General features: G+C 35.8%; 1 protein-coding gene across 1 annotated transcript; it reads left to right on the forward strand.

Moving 5' to 3' along the window:
- The first annotated feature begins 281 nt into the window (after window positions 1–281).
- Window positions 282–24,183, forward strand: LOC106069571 (uncharacterized). Its single transcript, XM_056024216.1, has 9 exons — window positions 282–469; window positions 13,462–13,625; window positions 14,552–15,156; window positions 16,096–16,189; window positions 17,495–17,601; window positions 18,110–18,294; window positions 19,026–19,132; window positions 20,044–20,188; window positions 20,670–24,183. The coding sequence occupies exons 1-9, from the start codon at window positions 453–455 to the stop codon at window positions 22,867–22,869; spliced, it is 3,624 nt and encodes a 1,207-aa protein (XP_055880191.1). The 5' UTR covers window positions 282–452; the 3' UTR covers window positions 22,870–24,183.
- The last annotated feature ends 15 nt before the right edge of the window (window positions 24,184–24,198 follow it).

Raw genomic sequence — 24,198 nt, forward strand, 5'->3', positions numbered from 1 at the left:
TTTTTTTTCTATGTTCATCGTCTATCAATGTAAATACACACGTCATGGATCAGATATAGACATTACGGTAACGATTTTATAACATTAGCAAATTTCAATTGACCATGATTTACAAACGAAAAAAGAAATTACGGTTGGGGGTCGCTGCCTAGTGATGAATCGTATTAGGGGGTCGCGGCACTAAAAAGGTTGAGAACCGCTGATCTAAAGTAAACATAAGGCTAACTTTCCACACTAGTGACGGAACCCAACCAGCAGAAATTTAGTGCGAACTTTGGTCTTACAAATAGTCCAGATTTATGCCATTTGATTCATTCCTCTGTTGTTTGGAAGGCCTTTTTTTTTAAACCCATTTTTTTTTACACGCAGACTGGGCTATGTTTAATTTGTATTATACAGTTGTTATGTAAACTGTTAGATCTAGATCTAGATTAGACAAAATCAAAGATATAATGGCCGAATCGAAAAGGTAAGCTTAAGGCTATAGCATATAATGTTATTATATCTTAATCCAAGTCAAAATGTAGAACTATTTGTAGATAGATCTAGGGTGTGTTGCAAGAGCTAGTGGTTATTGCTGTGAAGGTCAGGTGTCTACATGCAGGGCGAAATGGCTAGCTTTGAACGTTTTATAATAAAATATTTTTGATAAAGTCGTTGTTGTAGCTTGTACTACTTCCAATTAGTGTACCCCGTAGGACTATAGAACGAAATAATAGGTAGTGGCCCCACCTCTCCTTTATTTTACAGTTAATATATCATAGTGCTTATACATCACTTGTACATATACATCCATTATTTTTCAAAACTTTCTTCTCACAAAATGTGCGTCCACTGGCGGATCCAGTGGGGGGGGGGGGGGGGGGGGAGGCGGTTGGGGCGATCACCCCCACCACTTGTCCAACCTTTCGGGGGGGGGGCGGACGAAATTTTAATAGAGAAATTACACAATTTATTTACGAATTCTATACTTATGTTAATAATATATACTAATTATTTATATTTAAACCTATTTTTGATTTATATCGCCCCCTCCCTCTAGTATGTTGGCCGGTTTTGGTGGGGTGGGGTGATTGCATCATTTCCCCCCCCCCCCCGCGACCCTTAACTTTCGAGTTTTTTGCAGAAATCAGTTTGTTAACATAGTTAGTTACATGTCTATATGATAAAAGCTACTAGTTTAACCATCTTAATATTATGTCGTTCCCCTTCTGGTATGTTGGCCGATTTTGTGGGGTGGGAGAGGGCAATATCATAAATCGGCCCCCTCCCCCGGACCCTTAACTTTCGAGTAGGGGTGCGGTCCAAAATTTTGCAGTAATCACAGGTTGTTAACGTAATTAGTCACATATCTATATGGTAAAAGCTACTTAATAGTATATATCGTAACTCATCTTTATATTATGTCGTTCCCCTTCTGGTATATTGGCCGCATCTGTTGCGGTTGGGAGTAGAGGGGGGGAGCGATAGTATCTAGACTTTTGATTTGGGAGGCGGTCCAATTTTTAAGCAGAAATCATAGTGTGTGAACATATTTAAATGAGAATCTTTATAATTTATTTGACCCCATTTGCCGCACCACACTCTTATCTTAAATTAAATCATTAGTAAATATAAAATGAAAGAGGGTTGTACCAGGTGGTAGGGGCGATACATGCAATCACACCCTCCCCACCGGGCAGACCAATACTTTTTATTTTGTATTATAGTTAAGAAGTTATTTTTTCTTTTACTGGTCACTAATATAAATTATATATTCTATAAATTAAATTTTTATATCGAGTCACCCCAACCCATATTCTTTAATGCCAAAATGCAATCATTAGCAATAATTATATAAAGTAGAGAGGACTCGTTACCACTCTACCGGCCCCGACGTAAACATCACGTTTTAAAGTAGAATAGTTATATATGGCGTCAGAGTCTATGTAATTGCGCATGAATTTAAAATAATTAATAAAAGAATATTCTTTTGTAAATTTAGAATTCATAAGAAATTTTTAATTAGAAGTGTAACAATTGAGATATTTTTTTCTAGTTGCCTTTTTCCAACTTCTACTCAATCTGAGATTTTTTAAATTGTATACATACCTTTGGGACTAAAATTCACAATTGTATACTTGAATCCTAAAATTAAAACAAGATTACAAAGACAGTTTGTTGAAACACAAACTCAAAATCGGCCCCCGAAGTGGTCCACCCAGGCAGCTAAAAAGGCAGGTTTCAATATTTTCAGAAAGAATATCTCAGAGTGAAATTCTATCAAAGGCAAATGACAGAGAAGAATGGAGAAAGAAGGTTGACACATATTGTGTTGTGCCTCAACGGGCCAGCAGATCATGGTATAGGTGAAAGTGAAGGCACTAGCGGATCCGGAACTTTGGAGTGGGGGGGGGGCGATTTTTTTCCAAACCCTAACCCTAACGCCCAGTAAACCCTAACCCTATGCATAAACGTGCGTACAGTACACACACACACACACACACACACACATATATATATATAATATATATAAAAACAAAACAACTGGGGCAGCGCTATAAGGTTCCCAAGTGGGGTTCGGGGCGAAGCCCCGACGCCTAAAGCGTTTTCTTGCATTCTTCATTGCAGAAACGCATTCTCCTGACATCTACAGCTCAAGTCTACAAGTCTTTCTTAAAATAATTATGATAAATTCATGTGAAATTACATAAACTCTGTCTGGAAATGGGAGGGGCGGTAGAGTGAAAACGATTAATCCTCGCTCCTTTAATAATGTCTGCTAAAGATTGCATTTAACATTAAAGAATATGGGTGGGGCGACTCGATATAAGAATTTAATTTATAGTATATATAAATTATATTAGTGACAAATTTTTTAAATTTTGTAATTTCTGAACTATAATACAAAAAGAAAAAGTATTGATTTGTCCGATGGGGGAAATGCGATTGCATGTATCGCCCCTTCCACCTGGTACAACCCTTTTCATTTAAATTTACCAATGATACAATTTGAGTTTAGAGTGTGGTACGACATAATATACAATGGGTCACATATCAATACGTAGTTATTATTATATAGATATTTAACTAATTTTGTTCACAAACTATGATTCTCCACAAAAATAGGACCGCCCCCCCAGCACTCAGAGGGCTAGAGTGGGGAGGGCTGTACATGCAATCGCCCTCCCCCCAACCCCACCGAAGCGGCCAAAATACCAGAAAGGGAGCGATATAATATAAAAATTATATATTAATTCAACTAATTTTGTTCACAAACTATGATTTCTCCATAAAAACGGACCGCCCCCCCCACTCAAAGGGTTTAGGTGGGAAGGGCAGTAGTGGTATTCCTCCCCCCCCCCCCAATCAATCGGCAAACAGGGAACGACATAATATAAAGATCGGTTAAAATATCAATAACAAGTTTTAATCATATAGATACTTAATTGATTCTGTTAGCAAGCTGTGATTTCTACAAATAAATTGGACCGCCCCCCCCCACTCAAAAGTGTATGGGGGGGGGGGTCGGCAATGATACCATCGCCCCCTCCTGACCCCACCAACCAAATCGGCCAAGATACTAGAGGGGGGGGGCGAAATAATTTAAAAATAGGTTGAAATATAAATAATTAGTATATATTTTAAAATAAGTAATAAATTCGTATACAGATTGTGTAAATTCTACCGCCCCCCCCCCCTGGATCCGCCAGTGAGTGAAGGTGAAGTTAGATGTGAACCTGGCCTAAATGATATCATATAATTTTTATCTAATTCATCTAATAGTTCCGTTAAGGGTCAATCTCTTATTCAAAGCCTCAAGAAAAATAAATTTCCGTACAAAAAATAAAATAAAAAATCCTTTATCTTATCTTATCTTATATAATACAGACGTTACTTCAAAAAAGAAGATGATTACGTCCTACGCGTCATGCATTTAGTCATGCATATTAACCAATGACTAAAATTCTGCCAAGTCACTGGTTTTCCTGGCTAGCTCAGGCAGCCCATTCCATGCTGTTTTAAATTATGTTCCGTTATATGCATATTAAATAGATTTTATACTTGAATCCTAAAATAAAAAAAATAAAAAAAACATAAATAAAAAATAGTATAGAATCTAATTGGTCTACCTGATTTCTTCTTTGTCTTCCGATTTTTTTTTTGTTCAGAGCTTTGTATTATAGTTCCTTAACAAAACGAAATTACAAGCAAGCGTATTGAACAAAATCATTAACATATATTATTATTTTTGTTAATGTAATTTTTCAAAGACATTTTTTTTTTCCAGCGGCGACCCTGAAAGCCTTAATCTAAATCTGTGGAGAATCTTTTCTTTTCAAGGAACACGTCTGTTGTATTTACAATGTAGTTAGGGCCAATACATTTACAGAATAATTTTAAAAGTAAAAACATTATTCTAAGGGTGCTTAAAAATTAGACATTACGCACGCATCAAAACAGTCGAATATCTAAAGAGCGTTTAACCATGGCGTCTTATTCTGACCAAAAAAGGGCGACTACAAGAGGTTTTGCTTAACATGCTGATAATATTACGATAAATATGCATAATAAAGTTATACTTACACTATTAGTATCTCGATTGTCAATCACACTTTAGTATCGTATAGTTATGTATTTTTTTGTTTCAAGCTTACTTTAAAGCGGCGACCTATAAAGGGGACTAACTCAGTTTATACCATATAATTTTTTTCCCCTTGTCCGAGATATCAAATAAAATAATTGTTTTGTTAGGTAATAGAAATAATTGTGCACAATTTCAGCTTGCTCCGAGATATTTTGTCCGAAAAATAAAGTGTACAAACTTTTTACCCGGCGAAACTATAGACAGAGAGAGTGAGTTGATATTAACTTTGTAAAAAGGGAAATAAAGCGAGATAGACTTTTATTGCTTTTAAAATGTATTCTACTGTTAAACTTCATCTTTAACTATGTTTGAAAAATGAAAAGCAAAGAGGCCAATGGTCTATGCATAGGTCGTAAAAGTGTGGCAGTCACAGATTGTATACTGCAGTGGTCTCCAACGGGGGCGCTAGCACCCACCGGGGGGGACGATTATGTGAATTTAGAGGGGCGCTGGGAGCCAAAGAGTTGGTAGGGGGCGCTGGGCCAATGGGAGGCTGTAAAGAAGCGCTGGGCATAAAAGTGGCACTTAGAGATGAAAGAAACTAGAAGTGCACTGTAACAAAACAAATAAAAAATTCTTTAAAATTAACGCTGTCAATCTACATATGAACAAATTAAATTTAGCTTGCTTCTAATTTAAGAACAGAAACAACGTTAGAAATTTAGTCCGGGAATATTTTGTTTTTGCTTACTCTGTTGTTGTCATCTGAGGTCATCTATATAAGTATTGTCTTTAGTTCTTGCGTCAACGTTTACGGTTTGATAAACAAACTAGGTAATAGGCTTTTTAGATTCTAGTTTAGTTTATCTACATATGTTTATATATTAATAGGTAAAGGTTAATTAAAAAAAAACAACAACAATATCTAACATCTAACCTTTTTCCAACATTGACAAAGTCGGTTGTGAGGTAAACTGCCTACTGTGTGCCATCTGATTCCTCCAAAAGTTTTTATGACTTGCCACCAGATCAAAAGTATTCCAATGTTCTACTTTGAATGATGGCATTTTCAAATGAGGTTGAGAAACCAAGTTGGCTTCACGAATATAGAGCAATATCCAAAAAAGTAATTTAAGAATATTCATGAATAATTAAAAAATTTCTACTGTTCAAAAAATATTAAAAACAAAAGGAAAAAAGGGGGGGGGAGTAGGCTGAGTAGGTTGAAGACCACTGGTATATGGTCTCCCCACAACCAAAGCTAAATGAATGGAACATATACACACTTACAATAAGTGCTACTTTTTAAAACTTCTAGGTTGGAGAAGATATTATTAGCTAGTTAGTACAATGGAATGATTAGTAAGAAATATAACTTTAATGCTACTTTGGATTTAAGTTCAATTTTCTGATAGACAAAAAAAAATATCTGCTAATTGCTTTCGAATAGCGCGTGTATTTGCATGCTCAGTGCATTCTCTGGTCCAATTTGTTCTTTGGGTATTTGGGAGTACCTGAAAGAAGGTTTCGGTTCTGCCATTTGGCGCTGAGCTAACACAGCTCAGCTCCAATCAAATCTCAATTGATATTTCCTGGTCAACATAGAAATTCGATTTTCAGCCTCCATTGTTGGTTACGTAGTGGATTGTGCGTTTCAACCACAGATGCTACATCCAATTGTTTTTATTAATGACAATTTTAGTCGTCGGCTTTGTGTAGTTTATAAAAAACAACTAACATACAACTAACATACAACTAACATACAACTAACATACAACTAACATACAACTAACATACACACATTTTAATGACAAAGTCCTTCTTTATGAAACTGATGACTTTTTGTAAAAGCGATTACTTTGCTCTTATAAACAATCTTTAATCTTTACCCCACCCTAATCTCCCCTCCGAAAAAGAGTCCTGACCATGCCCATGTATAAATCTCCTCAGAGTATTTGAATTCTAGTTTCGGAAATTTGATTCAGACTTGGTATCATTTAAAGAAAGTAGTCTAGACTAGAATACAGTGGCGTAACTAAGGGGGGGGGATGGGGGGGGAGAATTTTAAAATCCCCCCGGGCCCCCTCCTAGGGGGGGCCCCCAAATGGGTGTCCGAAATTTATTTGTAAATACATAAATTAATATATTTGATTGACAAATAGTGTCAACGAGTGTCTTTTTTTTTCAACATTTATGGATTAAATTTATCACAAAGACTAAACCTAGATCAAGGTCTATCGGTACGTTGACTTTGTTGACATTTAACAAATATTTTTTCCCAGAGAGATAAAATTATTTTTTAAAATTAGTCTTAGGCCTACATTTTAAACTTTGTTGCCACCAATAAAACTGCATGATATACAGCGAATTCCAGGTATCTTGTTACTTTTACTAATAATAGATCTAAATGGCGAGAATTATATGGCTACACTAATTAACCTTGAAGCAAAATTTACAGAATCGAGTATAACAGATCTAAAAGTTATTCTTAATAATGCTAAAATTGTCCATTATTCGGGTTTGGCGTCTATAATTTCAGAATTAAACTTCACACTCTAGTTGTTACCCCTTTATTCATCTTTCCTCAATCCAATGGAAACTCTCTTTTTATTTACATCTAATCCTTTTGCTTTCGCACAAAACATAAAAAAAAAATAATGACGTAATATCATATAATATTAACACATCCTTCCTTTTGAAGTTATTATCATACCCTTCCTTTTAAAGTTCTTAAGCGTGATATCTACTAGCAAGGCCGGCCCTAGCATTTGCGGGGCCCCTATGCGAAACGGATCTCGCGGGGCCTAGTCTGGGTAGGGATAAGCATAATGTCAAAATTATCTTTTTTGAATTAGAAAATAAGCCTACTTTCGTCTTTGCAATAAATTTTCATCAAATGAAAGCTCGCAATGCCACTTTTTATTTATTGGCACCCCAAAATGTCAATTTCGTCTCTTCTTCAGGAGATTTGAATAAATTCAAAAAAAGTTCAGGACTTTATCGTATATTTTGCCTTTTCAAGAGATTTCCTGGAGGCCCTGGAAAATCAGGAGGTCGCGAAAACCCTGTTATTTTATATACGTTATAATGGTTTAATTTAATAATGTACACTTGGAATTAGCGCGGGGCCTATGAAAGCGCGGCGCCCACTGCGACCGCATAGGCTGCAGTGGCCTAAGGCCGGCCCTGTCTACTAGGAACTTTAACAATTCATCCACTTCTGGTTGTCTTGACTGGCACAACAAGTTCTCTAGACGTTGGTCTATAACTTTCTGTTTCATTTGTTCCAACAGTTTGCAGTTCATTGTCTTCATCGGTATCATAGTACCCAGAGATGTCTTCATCGAAACTCTTATTCAAAAAGCGTTGATTTCTTCTGTATGTTTTACCATCGTTTGTCTTTATGATGTAAGATCTGGGTGCTGAATGTTTTTTTAGGACAACTGCTTTTTGCCATGTTTGACCTAGACGAACTCTCCGACAGAATAATCTTTAGGTAGTCTTGCTTTTGCATCGTATTTCACTTTGCTTTTCATCTGTCGTTCGTTGAGTAATATCTCTGCATTTTCAGCTACCGATGGTTTCAATATTTTGTGCTCAGTTGGAATGATTCCCTGAGTCTTCTACTCGTCAGCAGTTGTGATGGTGAATACGGCAGTCCACTTATCGGACTATTTCTATACTCGAGCATAACGAGATATGGATCTTTCCCACTTTTGTATGCTCTGAATCCTTTTGCTTTCGCACAAAACATAAACAACTAACAATGACGTAATACCATATAATATTAGCACAGAATCTTCTTCATGCAGTGGAAAATTAAGAATTTTTTGCCTATCTTGAATTCTGGTCAAAGCTCCTGCGCTCAATTAAGAAACTACAAAAGTCTGGACTGCATATACGGGAAGCTGCTAAAGAAATTAGTACCCATTCATGCTTTCTGCAAAATGATGAGAAACTGACAAAAACCCAATCCATCGAAAAAGCAAAAGAAGGTAGTGAATACTATGGATTCCCTGTAATCAAAACTACCAGAAGAAAGAAAAGAGTTGATGGGAAGTTGAGTTCTAATGTAGGACTGTCAATAGAACTGCAATTCAAACGTGTTGCGACAGAAGTGCTGGACAGATTTCATATGGAGATGAAGGGCAGATTCCAAAGGCTGGAAAGAAAATGGATACCTTTGGGTTTCTTCTTGAACCAAGACACCTGTTAGATGAAGACACGCTTGTGACAAACTGTGCTACTTTTCCTGTTTGTATGATGAATGTAATGAAATGATAACGACTAGAATACCAATAACATCAGGGGCGTAACTAGGGATTTTGGGGCCCGGGGGGATTGACCTCTTTGGGGGCCCCTTGCATTTTGACATTCAACATATGACATGAGATAATGTACGCAAAAATAAATAAGCCCCAAATCAAATTGGTTCAGTATATCAGTAAACTTAACAAAAAGTAATCATCAAGACTCTTAATAAATAATACCGTTGTTTATTAGTTAAATAATGCACAAGTGACAAATCTAAATTGATATCGCTTCACGTCGTGCATTCTGTGCAGCAAAGAAATCTATAACATCAACTACATCGATACTTTCTAGTATTTGTAACTTCACTGACGTTAAAGCCATGATAAGCCTTTCTTGCGTAATTGTGCTCCTGAAATTGTTTTTGATGAACTTGAGCTTTGAGAATGATCTCTCACATGACGCTATGGAAGTGGCCTGTGTTAGCGGTATTCGGAGGAGGTTGCAAAGTTTGAGCACACGTAATTCCCATATGAAGCCTGTTTCCTCAATATGTCTATTGGTGATGGTATAACTGGTTTGTTAATGAAAAGTGCTCGTGCATCAATGACATCATTGAAAAAGCGATTTTCCATTTATTTCATTGTAGTGTAACTGAGTTGATTTTCTGCGTGCGTCCAGCGTGTCTGAAGGTCATGGCCATTGTGTGTGTTTCATGTCCAGTGTGTGTGTGTGTATAGACTGCATCAGTGGTATGCTAGACGTGCTGGTTTCATTCACTGTTTACTGTAGTCTAATTTTGTCGAATAAAGCCATGTTATTGGTATTCTAGTCGTTATCATTTCATTACATTCATCATACAAACAGGAAAAGTAGCACAGTTTGTCACAAGCGTGTCTTCATCTAACAGGTGTCTTGGTTCAAGAAGAAACCCAAAGGTATCCATTTTCTTTCCAGCCTTTGGAATCTGCCCTTCATCTCCATATGAAATCTGTCCAGCACTTCTGTCGCAACACGTTTGAATTGCAGTTCTATTGACAGTCCTACATTAGAACTCAACTTCCCATCAACTCTTTTCTTTCTTCTGGTAGTTTTGATTACAGGGAATCCATAGTATTCACTACCTTCTTTTGCTTTTTCGATGGATTGGGTTTTTGTCAGTTTCTCATCATTTTGCAGAAAGCATGAATGGGTACTAATTTCTTTAGCAGCTTCCCGTATATGCAGTCCAGACTTTTGTAGTTTCTTAATTGAGCGCAGGAGCTTTGACCAGAATTCAAGATAGGCAAAAAATTCTTAATTTTCCACTGCATGAAGAAGATTCTGTGCTAATATTATATGGTATTACGTCATTGTTAGTTGTTTATGTTTTGTGCGAAAGCAAAAGGATTCAGAGCATACAAAAGTGGGAAAGATCCATATCTCGTTATGCTCGAGTATAGAAATAGTCCGATAAGTGGACTGCCGTATTCACCATCACAACTGCTGACGAGTAGAAGACTCAGGGAATCATTCCAACTGAGCACAAAATATTGAAACCATCGGTAGCTGAAAATGCAGAGATATTACTCAACGAACGACAGATGAAAAGCAAAGTGAAATACGATGCAAAAGCAAGACTACCTAAAGATTATTCTGTCGGAGAGTTCGTCTAGGTCAAACATGGCAAAAAGCAGTTGTCCTAAAAAAACATTCAGCACCCAGATCTTACATCATAAAGACAAACGATGGTAAAACATACAGAAGAAATCAACGCTTTTTGAATAAGAGTTTCGATGAAGACATCTCTGGGTACTATGATACCGATGAAGACAATGAACTGCAAACTGTTGGAACAAATGAAACAGAAAGTTATAGACCAACGTCTAGAGAACTTGTTGTGCCAGTCAAGACAACCAGAAGTGGATGAATTGTTAAAGTTCCTAGTAGACAGGGCCGGCCTTAGGCCACTGCAGCCTATGCGGTCGCAGTGGGCGCCGCGCTTTCATAGGCCCCGCGCTAATTCCAAGTGTACATTATTAAATTAAACCATTATAACGTATATAAAATAACAGGGTTTTCGCGACCTCCTGATTTTCCAGGGCCTCCAGGAAATCTCTTGAAAAGGCAAAATATACGATAAAGTCCTGAACTTTTTTTGAATTTATTCAAATCTCCTGAAGAAGAGACGAAATTGACATTTTGGGGTGCCAATAAATAAAAAGTGGCATTGCGAGCTTTCATTTGATGAAAATTTATTGCAAAGACGAAAGTAGGCTTATTTTCTAATTCAAAAAAGATAATTTTGACATTATGCTTATCCCTACCCAGACTAGGCCCCGCGAGATCCGTTTCGCATAGGGGCCCCGCAAATGCTAGGGCCGGCCTTGCTAGTAGATATCACGCTTAAGAACTTTAAAAGGAAGGGTATGATAATAACTTCAAAAGGAAGGATGTGTTAATATTATATGATATTACGTCATTATTTTTTTTTTATGTTTTGTGCGAAAGCAAAAGGATTAGATGTAAATAAAAAGAGAGTTTCCATTGGATTGAGGAAAGATGAATAAAGGGGTAACAACTAGAGTGTGAAGTTTAATTCTGAAATTATAGACGCCAAACCCGAATAATGGACAATTTTAGCATTATTAAGAATAACTTTTAGATCTGTTATACTCGATTCTGTAAATTTTGCTTCAAGGTTAATTAGTGTAGCCATATAATTCTCGCCATTTAGATCTATTATTAGTAAAAGTAACAAGATACCTGGAATTCGCTGTATATCATGCAGTTTTATTGGTGGCAACAAAGTTTAAAATGTAGGCCTAAGACTAATTTTAAAAAATAATTTTATCTCTCTGGGAAAAAATATTTGTTAAATGTCAACAAAGTCAACGTACCGATAGACCTTGATCTAGGTTTAGTCTTTGTGATAAATTTAATCCATAAATGTTGAAAAAAAAAGACACTCGTTGACACTATTTGTCAATCAAATATATTAATTTATGTATTTACAAATAAATTTCGGACACCCATTTGGGGGCCCCCCCTAGGAGGGGGCCCGGGGGGATTTTAAAATTCTCCCCCCCCATCCTCCCCCCCCCCCCCCTTAGTTACGCCACTGAATAACATGGCTTTATTCGACAAAATTAGACTACAGTAAACAGTGAATGAAACCAGCACGTCTAGCATACCACTGATGCAGTCTATACACACACACACACTGGACATGAAACACACACAATGGCCATGACCTTCAGACACGCTGGACGCACGCAGAAAATCAACTCAGTTACACTACAATGAAATAAATGGAAATTCGCTTTTTCAATGATGTCATTGATGCACGAGCACTTTTCATTAACAAACCAGTTATACCATCACCAATAGACATATTGAGGAAACAGGCTTCATATGGGAATTACGTGTGCTCAAACTTTGCAACCTCCTCCGAATACCGCTAACACAGGCCACTTCCATAGCGTCATGTGAGAGATCATTCTCAAAGCTCAAGTTCATCAAAAACAATTTCAGGAGCACAATTACGCAAGAAAGGCTTATCATGGCTTTAACGTCAGTGAAGTTACAAATACTAGAAAGTATCGATGTAGTTGATGTTATAGATTTCTTTGCTGCACAGAATGCACGACGTGAAGCGATATCAATTTAGATTTGTCACTTGTGCATTATTTAACTAATAAACAACGGTATTATTTATTAAGAGTCTTGATGATTACTTTTTGTTAAGTTTACTGATATACTGAACCAATTTGATTTGGGGCTTATTTATTTTTGCGTACATTATCTCATGTCATATGTTGAATGTCAAAATGCAAGGGGCCCCCAAAGAGGTCAATCCCCCCGGGCCCCAAAATCCCTAGTTACGCCCCTGCTAGAATACTAGATCTATTTATTGATATAGTATAGATACATACAAGATTATAATTTGGTAATATATATCCATATTTAGAACATAAGACAGTTGACTGGAGTATTGGCTCTAGTTAGCAATATGGTATATAGAAGATTCTAGTTTGGTGATATAGTATTGTGTATGTGTATGGAAAAATTTTATAAGTTTTATTATATTCACAAGACAGTGCGCAAAATCTTCCTGAATGTAATGTCAGTTTGTTTATCTAACTCTTTAGTGAATATATGCGTGAATTTTCACTGACGTGTGTTCAATATATAGATCTCCAGACCAAATTTAATTTTAAGATGATTATATGTTTTTGTAAAAAATTATAACAGCCAAAAAAGAGGTTTTCTTGTTAGCCAATTAGTTAGTAAACAGTCACCAGATACTATGAGCGTAGCCAAGAGGGGTTTTGTGTTTTAAAACCATCATCCCCCCCCCCCCCCAAAAAAAAAAAAAGAACCCTCCCCGAAAAATATCCTGGCTACGCCCATGCTCAACATAGTGACGTCCGGGCTATGTCTTCCCAGTAGTTACCATCAATGTCCACTGCTTTAAGGTCGTGTATGATTATATCCATTGAATGTAATCAGACACATAGTAACTGCTCTTTATTTACTGGTGCGTGGGAGCACTCAAAAATGTTTTTATAGCCAAGCCTAGATTTAATTTAATTATATTTCGTCTTTTAAAATATATAAATACTATTTGGCTCTAAAATTTTGTAATTTTTTTTTTTGGTAAGATCCCAGAGCAAATCTTGCAAGAGAAGGGATAAAGAGAATGAATTGATTGGCGAGCTGTCGTCTCTCTTGCCCTTAGATCTGTCCAGGGACTCCAAACTGGACAAACTATCAGTTTTGCGCATGACACTAGCTTATCTAAAGTGCAGGAAAAACATAGAATCAGGTATTTTGTTTGTATGTACTTACATGCATATTGTTTGTAATGATAGGATTTCTTACAGTTTTTATTTGTACATGTACTACTTCAAACTACATAGCTATGACTCAAAACATTAAAAAAATACATGTTCGGCTTAACACTGACATTATTATTGTCAGGAAATGTGTACATGTACATCTAAAAGTAGTAAACAAAACAGAAGGTACGTCTGGACCTGTTGGTTAAACAAATGAGGTCAAGAAATAATGGTACTGTGCTCTAGAGAAATTCGACCGTTCTTATGTTAGAGCTTTTAAAAACCATACAAAGCATTTTCATTATAAGATGAAAATACGTCTCTTAATTTTAGACTTTTAATATTTTTTTTTAATATTGGTAATGAAATTTTTATTTTGTCAATATTTAGACTAAGACTGCTTTATTGATCCTTATGGAAATTTGTTGTGATAGCAACTTTACAAGACTCTTTTCTTATATAGAAACAACACAACAGAAATATTCACATAAATAGAACAGACACAACATAAAGAGTTCACTGAGCGACTACAGACAGACATCTTGATCCTTTTCATGTTTTCTGATCAACGAGAGGTGTTGATATAGTCTGACAGAGTGAGGAACAAACGAGTTTTTGTACCGCTCGGTTCTAGTCTTGATTGACAGAAGTCGCCCACTTCGCGACGACTCAACGTAGTTATGATGGATATTTAATTAATATAATAAAAATATAATAATTATTTGGCCATGAAAAAAAAGGCTTTCTTGCCCCCCCCCCCTGGTCGTTGACTTAACGCCCAATGATGTTCAAACCCTATAGAGGGGTATGGTCATGTCGAAATGTACATTTTCAATATTTCCCCTTCTCCCATTCTTGTGAGAACTACTATGATTGTATCTTCAACTCACATGAATATCTTGTACACTTTCAGATGAAAGCGACTTACGTGAATGCCTCGCAAAAGAACCCGATACAGATCTCTCCAAGTTTCAAAACTCCTCAGTACCGTTAGCAATGCTGGACAATGACGGGAAACTAATAGCGGGCACACTGGCTGAACCTGCACATGCCTTCAAAAATCTGGACATTATTCTACCGGAATCTGTTCTGTCCAGCCTCGAGCAAACACTATTTAGCTCAAATTCTGATGACGCAATAGACGTGGACAAGAGATACGAGAAACTGCAGAAGTACAAGGAGGGACTTGAAAAAGGCATGCGCGAATTTCTTAGTCAAGCGCCAAGGGAGTTAAGTGACTCTAAAAACATCACTAAAGGTACCAAGAAGATTAAGAATATAAAAGATCGCCAAAAAGAGGCTCCAGTTGCAGACAATGGCGACATGGAAAGTGGGAGTAACTTTTATGTTTCATCCTGCAATGCCAAGAAAATTGCAAAATTTCGATCGCAGATTCCAATAGACAATGAAAGTTCCTTGATGCTGGAAGCAGTGCCAGGATTTTTCTTATTGTTGGATCGAAATAAAAAAGTTTTGTTTGTATCTGAAAACATCAAGGATATTTTAGGAGTAACTCAGGTATTAGTTTTCTATTTAACATTTTAATTTTTTTAAAAATGTGTTTGCAGTTGTTTTCATTAAGATACAAATATATTATCTGAAAACACTTTCACATTGAAAGTAATTGATAACGATAAGTAGTCGCTATTGGTTTAGTGCTGTTCGTATCGGTATTATTAGCGCAAAAGCCTCTCACTCACCTTTTTTAAAGTCTTCCACTTGCCGTGGATTAAAAAAATAAAACAAATTAAGCCTGTTATCACTTACCTAGAATCTATGACAACTAAGATATTTTCATAAAGGATGGAGTTTTATTTTGTTGTAACAGATACAACTCGCGTGATAAAAAGTATATTAGGCAGACCTTTAAAATGTGTCCAGTTTATGGAAAGTTAAAAAAAAATGGATGGGGTGTCCCTACCATAATAAAAAAAAATATAAAGTTTGGGAACAAATCAAATGGCGTAGCAGGTGTGCAATGCTAGTAGATCTATAGGTCACATTCGAAGCTCGATAGCAATAGCGTAACATAAACTTCTTTTATTTTGAAGTTCAAATTTGTTTGCTTAAATATTTGGGTCATTGTAAGAGAACGGACCTCATTCATCAATCGTAAACAAACAACACTTAGTCAAGTGATAATATTGATAAAACAACGAAAAAAAACTGCCACGCGATAGCCATTGTGTATTACAAAATATATCGTAATTTGTATAGAAGAGATAGAGAATTACGTGGCAAAATGTTGTTTGTTTACGATTGGTGAATGAGGTCCATTGGTGTGATCTAAAAATTTTTGATTTCTCACATAAAAAGTAACTGAAAAAAAATTGTTCTATACTTTTTTTCTCGACGACCTTCCCACTTCTAACATTACTAAGTAAATGCTGGTAATGTTTTAGGGATGACTGTGTTTTTTTTTCTCTTAGATCTAAGTTATTTTTACATGGTTCACAGATGAATGTCATAGGCCAAGATATCTCCAACTTCATCTATGAGAAAGATTTCACAGAATTAGAGAAACAGATGTGTGATGAACAGTTTAGTGACGGTAAAGTTGTATCTTCAACAAATTGTAATTGGCCTTGATAAATGTAGAGTTTATTTTGGAAAAAGGCGAAACACCTCCATTTAGTGCATAGTATTAACGAACATTTTCCCTAATTAAAAATTATATAAATTATAATTAGGAAGAAGTTGTGACGTATCTTCATTTTCTCCGTTAGTTGCAAAATGTATCAGCCATATGATGATTTTTTTCCCCTTCTCTTGACGAAAAGCTAACAAAAAAGGACTTTTTACATAGCTTATATTAACGCACTCTGTATTCTGTCAGTCTGTCTATCTGTCTGGTGAAAAGTGTATACACATTATTTCTTCCACAAACATTTTCGGATCAAGTTGAAACTTTGCACTATTATTCATTGGCATATACAAGACATGAAAAAATAAAAAACAAAAAGTAACAAATTCATCAATTAATTTCTGGTAATTTATTAATTTGTTAGATACCAACAAGGAAAACTAATTATTCTGGATTCACAAATATGGCTAAATTTGTTAGGTTTAGTCCCCTTAAATAATTGTTAATGCTATTTCTCCCTCTCGCATTTCCCGATCAAGTTGATACTTTTAAACAATTATTTATTGTATCTAACAAAACGTGAATGAATTTTAAAAATCCCAATTAGTCAATTAATTGGTAAATAATTATTTTGTTTGATTTCGAATAAGAGAAATAACTTGTACATTATTGATAAATAGAGTTTTTCCCTTTAGACAAGCTTTGTTTTTTTTTAAATAATTTTTTTCAAATTTTTTGCTTGTTTTATTTATTGATTTGTGCCCTTTTATTCTTTACCAAGGACGTTATTTTTTTTAAATTTAGGTATTATCTGGGCCTACTCATATTTTATTTTATTTTCTTCCTTCGAACCACTGTCTATCCATCTAGTTTGACATCAAGTTTTACATTAAGTTTTTCATTAAGTCTTACATCAAGTTTTGCATTAAGTTTTTCATGAAGTAAGTCATACATGAAGTTTTACATTATATTTTACATGAAATCTTATATCAATTTTTACGTTAAGTACGGTAAGTTTTTACACCCATTTTTACATAGTTGTAGGCAACATCATGTTTTGTCTTTAGTTTTACGTAGTCTTACATCCAGTTTCACAGTAAGTATTACTTCAAGTTTTAAACAAGTTTGCATCAATTTTACATCAAGCCTTTTCTAGGAATATTATTACATTCAATGTTGATCCTTATATTTAACAAAAAATGAATCCATGACATTATTTTGCTACGATAACACTGCTGCATGATTTGTGTTTGTATTTCGTTCCAATCCTAGATAAAGACAGAGGAGTTCGTGACTATGTTTTAAATAGAACATTTTATCTTGCAATGAACTTTTGTTTCCAAAAGAATGGATCTCGCCAAAAAAATTCTGGACAAAAGGTGAGCTGTTTATAGTCCTTCCTTTTTTTTATCTGTATTTGCACGTATTTTTTTTTATAGTTTTCTAGTTTACTGATCTTTTTTTTTTTTATTTTCTGACAAAAGGTGAAAAAAAATAATTTTTTTTTTATTATTATTAGTTCGAGTAGACCTCTCTGAACAAAGTGTTTAATCTATTAAAAAAAAAATTTTTTTATTTTTAATATAGTAAATAACCAATTATGGCGGGCCTTCGAATTGACACTCAGGGTGATATATTATAATGAATCAATGATGAAAATGTATATATATATTACAGCAATAGAGTAGTATTTATTTAGTAATAAATTGAACAAAATAATCTCTTGTTTTATAAGTCTATATTATAATGAATCAATGATGAAAATGTATATATATATATATATATATATATATATATATATATATACTACAGCAATAAAGTAGTATTTATTTAGTAATAGATTGAACAAAACTGTCTGTTGTTTTATAAGTCTATGACGTGTTTCAGTTGTTTCGTTGGGATGCTAAAGTAAGGATATATAGGGATACATCAAGTCAGGAGATCAGAGTCAAAGGATTATTGAGCTTGTGTCGACCAGTACGAGACGTATCGATATCAGATTTCCAGTGCTGTGAATTCGTGTTTTATTCCAAGCATGGCAACGATTACAAAATCGTATTCTGTGATCCAAGGTAAATATCTGTTTCATGATTTGGATAACAGATCAGACGATAATTCATTCAGTTAAAATGTTCATTACACGTGATCAGGGCCGGCCATTACAATTGCGGGGCCTATTTGAAACGGATTGCTCGGGGCCCAGTCTGGGTAGGGATAAGCATTATGTCAAAATAAAGATTTTGTATTAGAAAAAACATTCGTCTTTGCAAAAAATTTTTAAATAAATAAATCTGACAGTGCCGTTTTTTTTTAATCATGCGAACGTTTGGCACACCAAAATGACAATTTTGTATATTTTTCATGAGATTTTTATGACTTTTTAAGAGATTTTAATAATTTTAGATTTCCATGACTTTTTCGTATATTTTGCAATTAATATTCTATAAATCTGATAAATTTCAGATTTCCAGAAAGCCCTGGAAAATCATAGAGACCGCGGAAACCCTATCATTATATATAAGTTATAATGGTTCAATTTAATAATTTACACCTGATTTAGCGCGGGCCTATGAAAGTGCTGGGCCCACAATAGGTTACAGTGGCCTAGGTCCGGTCCTGCACCTGTTATTAACATTAGACAATACTTCATTCAGTTAAAATGTTAATAACCCTTGACCCTGTTATTAACCTCAGTAAACAAAGTCTGTAATTAAATAAAATTAATGAACTAGAATAGTTGTATTTAGATGAACATTAGATGTTGTATTGTGTTGAGTTGTTTGTTTGTTTTTTTATTGTCAAGGGTTCATGATATCCTGGGATACGATCCCAAACAATTCTTGGGTACTGATGGGTTCAGTCTGAAACATCCTTGTGACGTCATGATGTGCCATTACAAGCATAAAGAGTGTAAGTATACTACAACTGCCATTGTCAGTGTCTTTGCCAGTGTCATTGTCAGTGCTTTTGACAGTATTTCAGATCAAAAGGCAGTAGCTACTTAGATCTAAGAACTTTTGTACAAGGATAGTTCATTCGTTGTGGTAGTGGCATTCTGTAACGAAAGACACTGGGACAGATGTGTCATTGGTTTTGATTTCTTCTTGAGTCGGAGGGGGGGGGGGGATCTGCTGTGAATAATCAAGCCGATTCTGGGGTGATAAATATTGCCACAGTTCATGCATTTGAATGCACCTGTTTTATGGCTATCTGATAAAACAGGCTTTCTTTCTCATTCTATTGTCTAATGCTGCTTCGTTTCTTTTGCTCTTAGCGAGGTTCATACCAGTATGCACAGTTTGTCTTCATTCTGTCCTGTCTTGGGCTATTTCCTCTCGCATAATTTCATTGATGCCTGTAGTTCTCAGATCTCGCTTGCTGACATCTCTGTAGGTAGGGGAATAGCTAACTATTAACAAGGATGTGTGAACATTGACTCAAAACAAATCTCCTATATTTTTTTTCTCTATAAGTTTCAGTCCTAAATGAGCCCAAACATAACCTCTTCTAGAGTTAAAAGAATTTTTTTTCATAATGATTCGATCCAGAAACCATTTATTTAAGCTTCGTGCTCACAATTTTAAGCACTAGCATAAATAGAAATGTAAAGCATAATCGAGCAGGTATATATTTTTAGAAAAACAATAAACACATTAGAGTTAACACTTTCTCTCCGTAATTATTTACCACATTCTGGTGGAATCAACGCTGGTATCGTCAGTTAGGAGAGAAAGAGTTGTGAAACCAACAATGAAATGCCATTTATGTAACTTGGCTTGTTTTGGTTTCCCCACATATACGTCATGGTGATCCTCTCACAGTGCCCAGCAAAGGGACTGGAGATTCAGGATACTACCGTTTGCTGGCCAAGACTGGCAAGTGGATGTGGGCCATCTCTCACTACACGGTCTGCTATGACAAGGAAGGTCAGCTGACCTATGTCAATGTCAACACTTATATTGTCAGGTAACTGTTGGCAATGAATACAATTAATAAATTTAGTCCATTACTTACTGGTAATTAATTTTTTTGCTTCATACCAAAAAGGGAAATTAATCCTTCAGTATTAAGAAATATGGCTAAATATTTGGGGTTTTGCTCCAATTAGATAATTGAACTCGATATTTCTCACACATCCATTTTCGGATCAAGTTGAAATTTAACATAATTATTTATTATTTCTGACAAGACATGAATCACTAAAAAAAAGTAACCAATTAGTCAATTAATTGTTGGTAATTAATTTTTTTTTATTTATAAAAAGGGATATAAACTCTACATTATTGATAGATAAAATTGTAAGTGTGGACTTCCCCTTTTCTTTTAAAATATTTTAATATTTTGCTTCTTTTTTTCTTTAATATATTTTGTTTACAGAGATCATTCTTGACTATTCAGTTTAAGCAGTTTAAAATTGTAATGTAGATGTGATAATTTTCATCCACAGTATGGAAGAAGCCAAATGTATTTTGTCCAGAGAGAAAGAAGATTATCAACGTATGAAAAACGAAGGTTTTGACTTTGATCTGACTTATTATGGCCTCAGTAAGCCAACCCTCGCTACGTGGGCCGCTAACAAAAAACTTAAAAGAAAAAGGTCTCAAAAGAAAGCAGATGGTGATGAAGTTACCGCTCTGTGTGTCACCAACCTTGAATCTGGCAGCACTGATATAATATGCTCTTCCATATCATCCATGTCTTCATCTGATGCAGGACTGGAAGCTCATCTATATAATGAAACACGTATTCAGCCATCAACGTTAGATTCACCTCCACTTTCTCAGCAAAGTGGGTCTGAAATAACGATGAATTCCTCACCATTAGACTTTGAGCATGTTTTGTCATCTTCTGGTGGCTCCATTAGTTCTAATCTCTTTTCACCTGACATTGTCGAGCAGGCGGACACTGATGAAAGAGGTAACTTATCTTTGGGAAATAGAGAACAAAGTGTGCACACACGTGTAACTGAAAACAACAGCTGTGACTTGACATCAGAAATATCCCATATCTTGCAGGATACAGAAACATCCCATACTTTGCAGGTTCCAGAAACATCCCATACTTTGCAGGTTCCAGAAACGACCCATATCTTGCAGGATGATGATATCACCATGTTGGATCTTGACATCGATTATTTGTCTCTGCCCAGTGTCAATCTGGACAGCCCAAATATTGATGTAGAAATGTTGATGTCTTCTACAGATGAGCTTCAAACACCAGCTTTAGAGGAGGGTCTGTTTACTTCGACCCTGGAGTGGACCCCACTAACCAGTCCAAAGGGTTTCGCAAAAACATCAACCTTAGAAAGATGCCATAATTCTGACTTCGAGAGTACTCAAAGTTTAGATCTTGGCTCCACAATTCCAGGCGATTTTGAAGTGCAGAGTATTCTTAACTATTTCATGCCAGACCGAGGGAAAACTACCGAAAGAGATATTTCGTCAATACAGAGAGAAGGCAAAGGCCATGACAGTCAGCTAAGCCCAAACTTACAATTATTGACTGCTGAGCACCAAGTAGACTCCAAAAATACGAAGAGCTATTTTAAGTGCCCACAGAATACTTGTCCGTTGACCACTGCTACTGCTAGAGACGAAGCTATTTCCGATAATCACTGGACTATGTTAGCTTACCAACAACCCTCTAGCCAACAGTGGACCACAGAGGATAGTCGACGAGCTTCTGGTGAAATAACTCTTTCTGATGTGAACCATAACAACAGATCATCCAAAAGTTTTGAAACCAGTAAATCTCTAGAGACACTTTCTAGAACTGAAACATCTTCTTGTCACATTTCTTCAAGTTCAGAACCTCAGAAAAACAAACAAGTTTCTAAAATGAATTCTCATAATATCTCATTATTGAGTCATAATGAATTTTCACAATGTAGCTATGATGATTCCTTGGACACATCAACAATAACAGGATCAGATCCAGGGTCAGGGCTTTCTTCCTACATAAGTGAACTGTGTGAATCTGATCTAGAGAATATACAACCATTTATGTCTGAAGAGTATAATGAAACAAGAAACACGACGCACTTAGCAGAAGTCAGTTGGGGACTTCATAACTCTTCTCCGCTTCGAAGTGACAATAGCAGCATCACTAGCTGCCTTGAAGTTGACCAACGCTTAGAAGCAGTGTGTGAAAACGACACATTTGATCAGAGTTTAGCTCAAGAATTATTTGATTGGATGGAAAGTTGTGCCTCTGCTAAAAACGAGCAGCTAAATGACATTGTCTCTGCTCCACGTATGCTAAATCATACTATTTCCAACAGTCAGCAATTACACTGCAAAACATTATTCTCAAAAGAGCTTTCAAATGCGTTTTCAAACAACACTGAAAAGACTTTTCAATTGAATCCTTCTGCACTTAACATAAATATTCCTAATTGTCGTGGAAAGCATGAACAAACTTTATCTTCAGGCAACTTGTCAAATTTCCAGGGTGCTAACACCAGTGACGTATTTAACAAATATAATTTTGAGCTAGATAGCGGAGGACATTTAGCTGAGTCTATTTCTAACACACTTGTTATTTCTGGCACCGAAGATTGCGATACAACATTTGGGAAACAGCAACATTCCACAGATAAATTAAACAATCTAATGGAATTGTCCGATATATTAGAAGACTTTCTCTGAACATTTAAATGAGAAAGATGTCTGAGCTAAGATGTCTCGGACTCAAAGCTGTTCAGAGTCTAATTTTTTTTCTTTCGGGCTTTTGCGTCTCTCTGAGGGAAGTCTTTAATATCAATACGTCATACATCCATAAAGTATCTCACCAACGTAATTATTAGTTAAATTCATAGATATCTGCAGGAATTAGCCCCCCCCCCTCCCGACAAGATACTCCCTAGTTCCACAAGATGGACGACTACCTTGTCATGTGATAATCGCTCTGGCCTGTCGTCTAGATGGTATGGGGTTAAGTCCTGCCCGTCTCAATCCCCTGACGTCCTGTGGAAGGTTTGAGCTAGGATGTAATTATCTTCAATTGTGAAGGAACATCCGCAGCATGTCAAACATGTGGGAAAGTAAATATAGCCAACTTTGTGTGCGCTAAACTTGGATTATAATTATTACTTCCAACGTTTATAAATTGCATTAGTTTATTTACTTACTTTAGCTTAATGAGGGTTGAACTCAGTTCATATCCATGCCATTTCTTATATAAATTACAATAAACAAACTTACAAACACAAAACGATGGTGTATTTATTGTATATAATTTCTTCATCTTCAGCTCTTCTTTAGTCTGTTGGCGTGTTGGGGCACCACACATAATATACTGACCATCTCTCTCCATCCTTCTCTGTCTTTCGCCATGATTAGAGTCATTCCCATTAACAGGCATGTCCATTATTTGATGTCTTCCTCTCTCTTATTTTGTCAGTTTCTCCGTTTCTTCACTCGAACTTTCCCGTACAGAAATTTCTTTGTAAGCCCTGTGGATTTTGTAATATTACTGTAGTCTTAGCTCGGGTTTGTTGTTGTTACAAAGTTGATCGTGGGGTTTGATTGCCTTTGTGATCCTGTTATTACACTGTGCAACTCAAGAATAAATGAACAACAAACACGTCTGAATAATCTCTGTATATAATTCTCTTCATGGCTCAACAGTTTGGGCAGTTTGTTATCTCGGTGCTGGACCAACTTTGCTATCGAGCCAGGCTACTGGGCGAAACTTTAGGCTTGAAATAAATGATTAAATTTTTAACTTGGAAGAAAGTGTTCAGGGAAAGCAAAAGTCACGTGACAGCATATGAAATGAGTTGATGTAAAGTAACATCCGCCAAGTGCTTGTCTACCACTAGAGATTCTTAGGATACGACGCAAGTCACTGGTAGATAATGGATTGATGGGGCAAACGTTTTGCACTTAACCTGGCCATACACTTACCACAGACTCCCAGTGCAGCTTCCACACCTCAATGGTAAAGTAAATTTAAAAAATAAGGCAATGTTTTAA

The sequence above is a fragment of the Biomphalaria glabrata genome, chromosome 3 (genome assembly GCF_947242115.1).
Source record: "Biomphalaria glabrata chromosome 3, xgBioGlab47.1, whole genome shotgun sequence".
Classification (NCBI taxonomy): domain Eukaryota; kingdom Metazoa; phylum Mollusca; class Gastropoda; family Planorbidae; genus Biomphalaria; species Biomphalaria glabrata.

Bases quoted from the DNA above. Each gene is read 5' to 3' on its own strand.
- LOC106069571 (XM_056024216.1), top strand. The intron at 15,157-16,095 runs GTATTAGTTTTC...CATGGTTCACAG, and splicing joins ATATTTTAGGAGTAACTCAG to ATGAATGTCATAGGCCAAGA. The intron at 20,189-20,669 runs GTAACTGTTGGC...TTTCATCCACAG, and splicing joins GTCAACACTTATATTGTCAG to TATGGAAGAAGCCAAATGTA.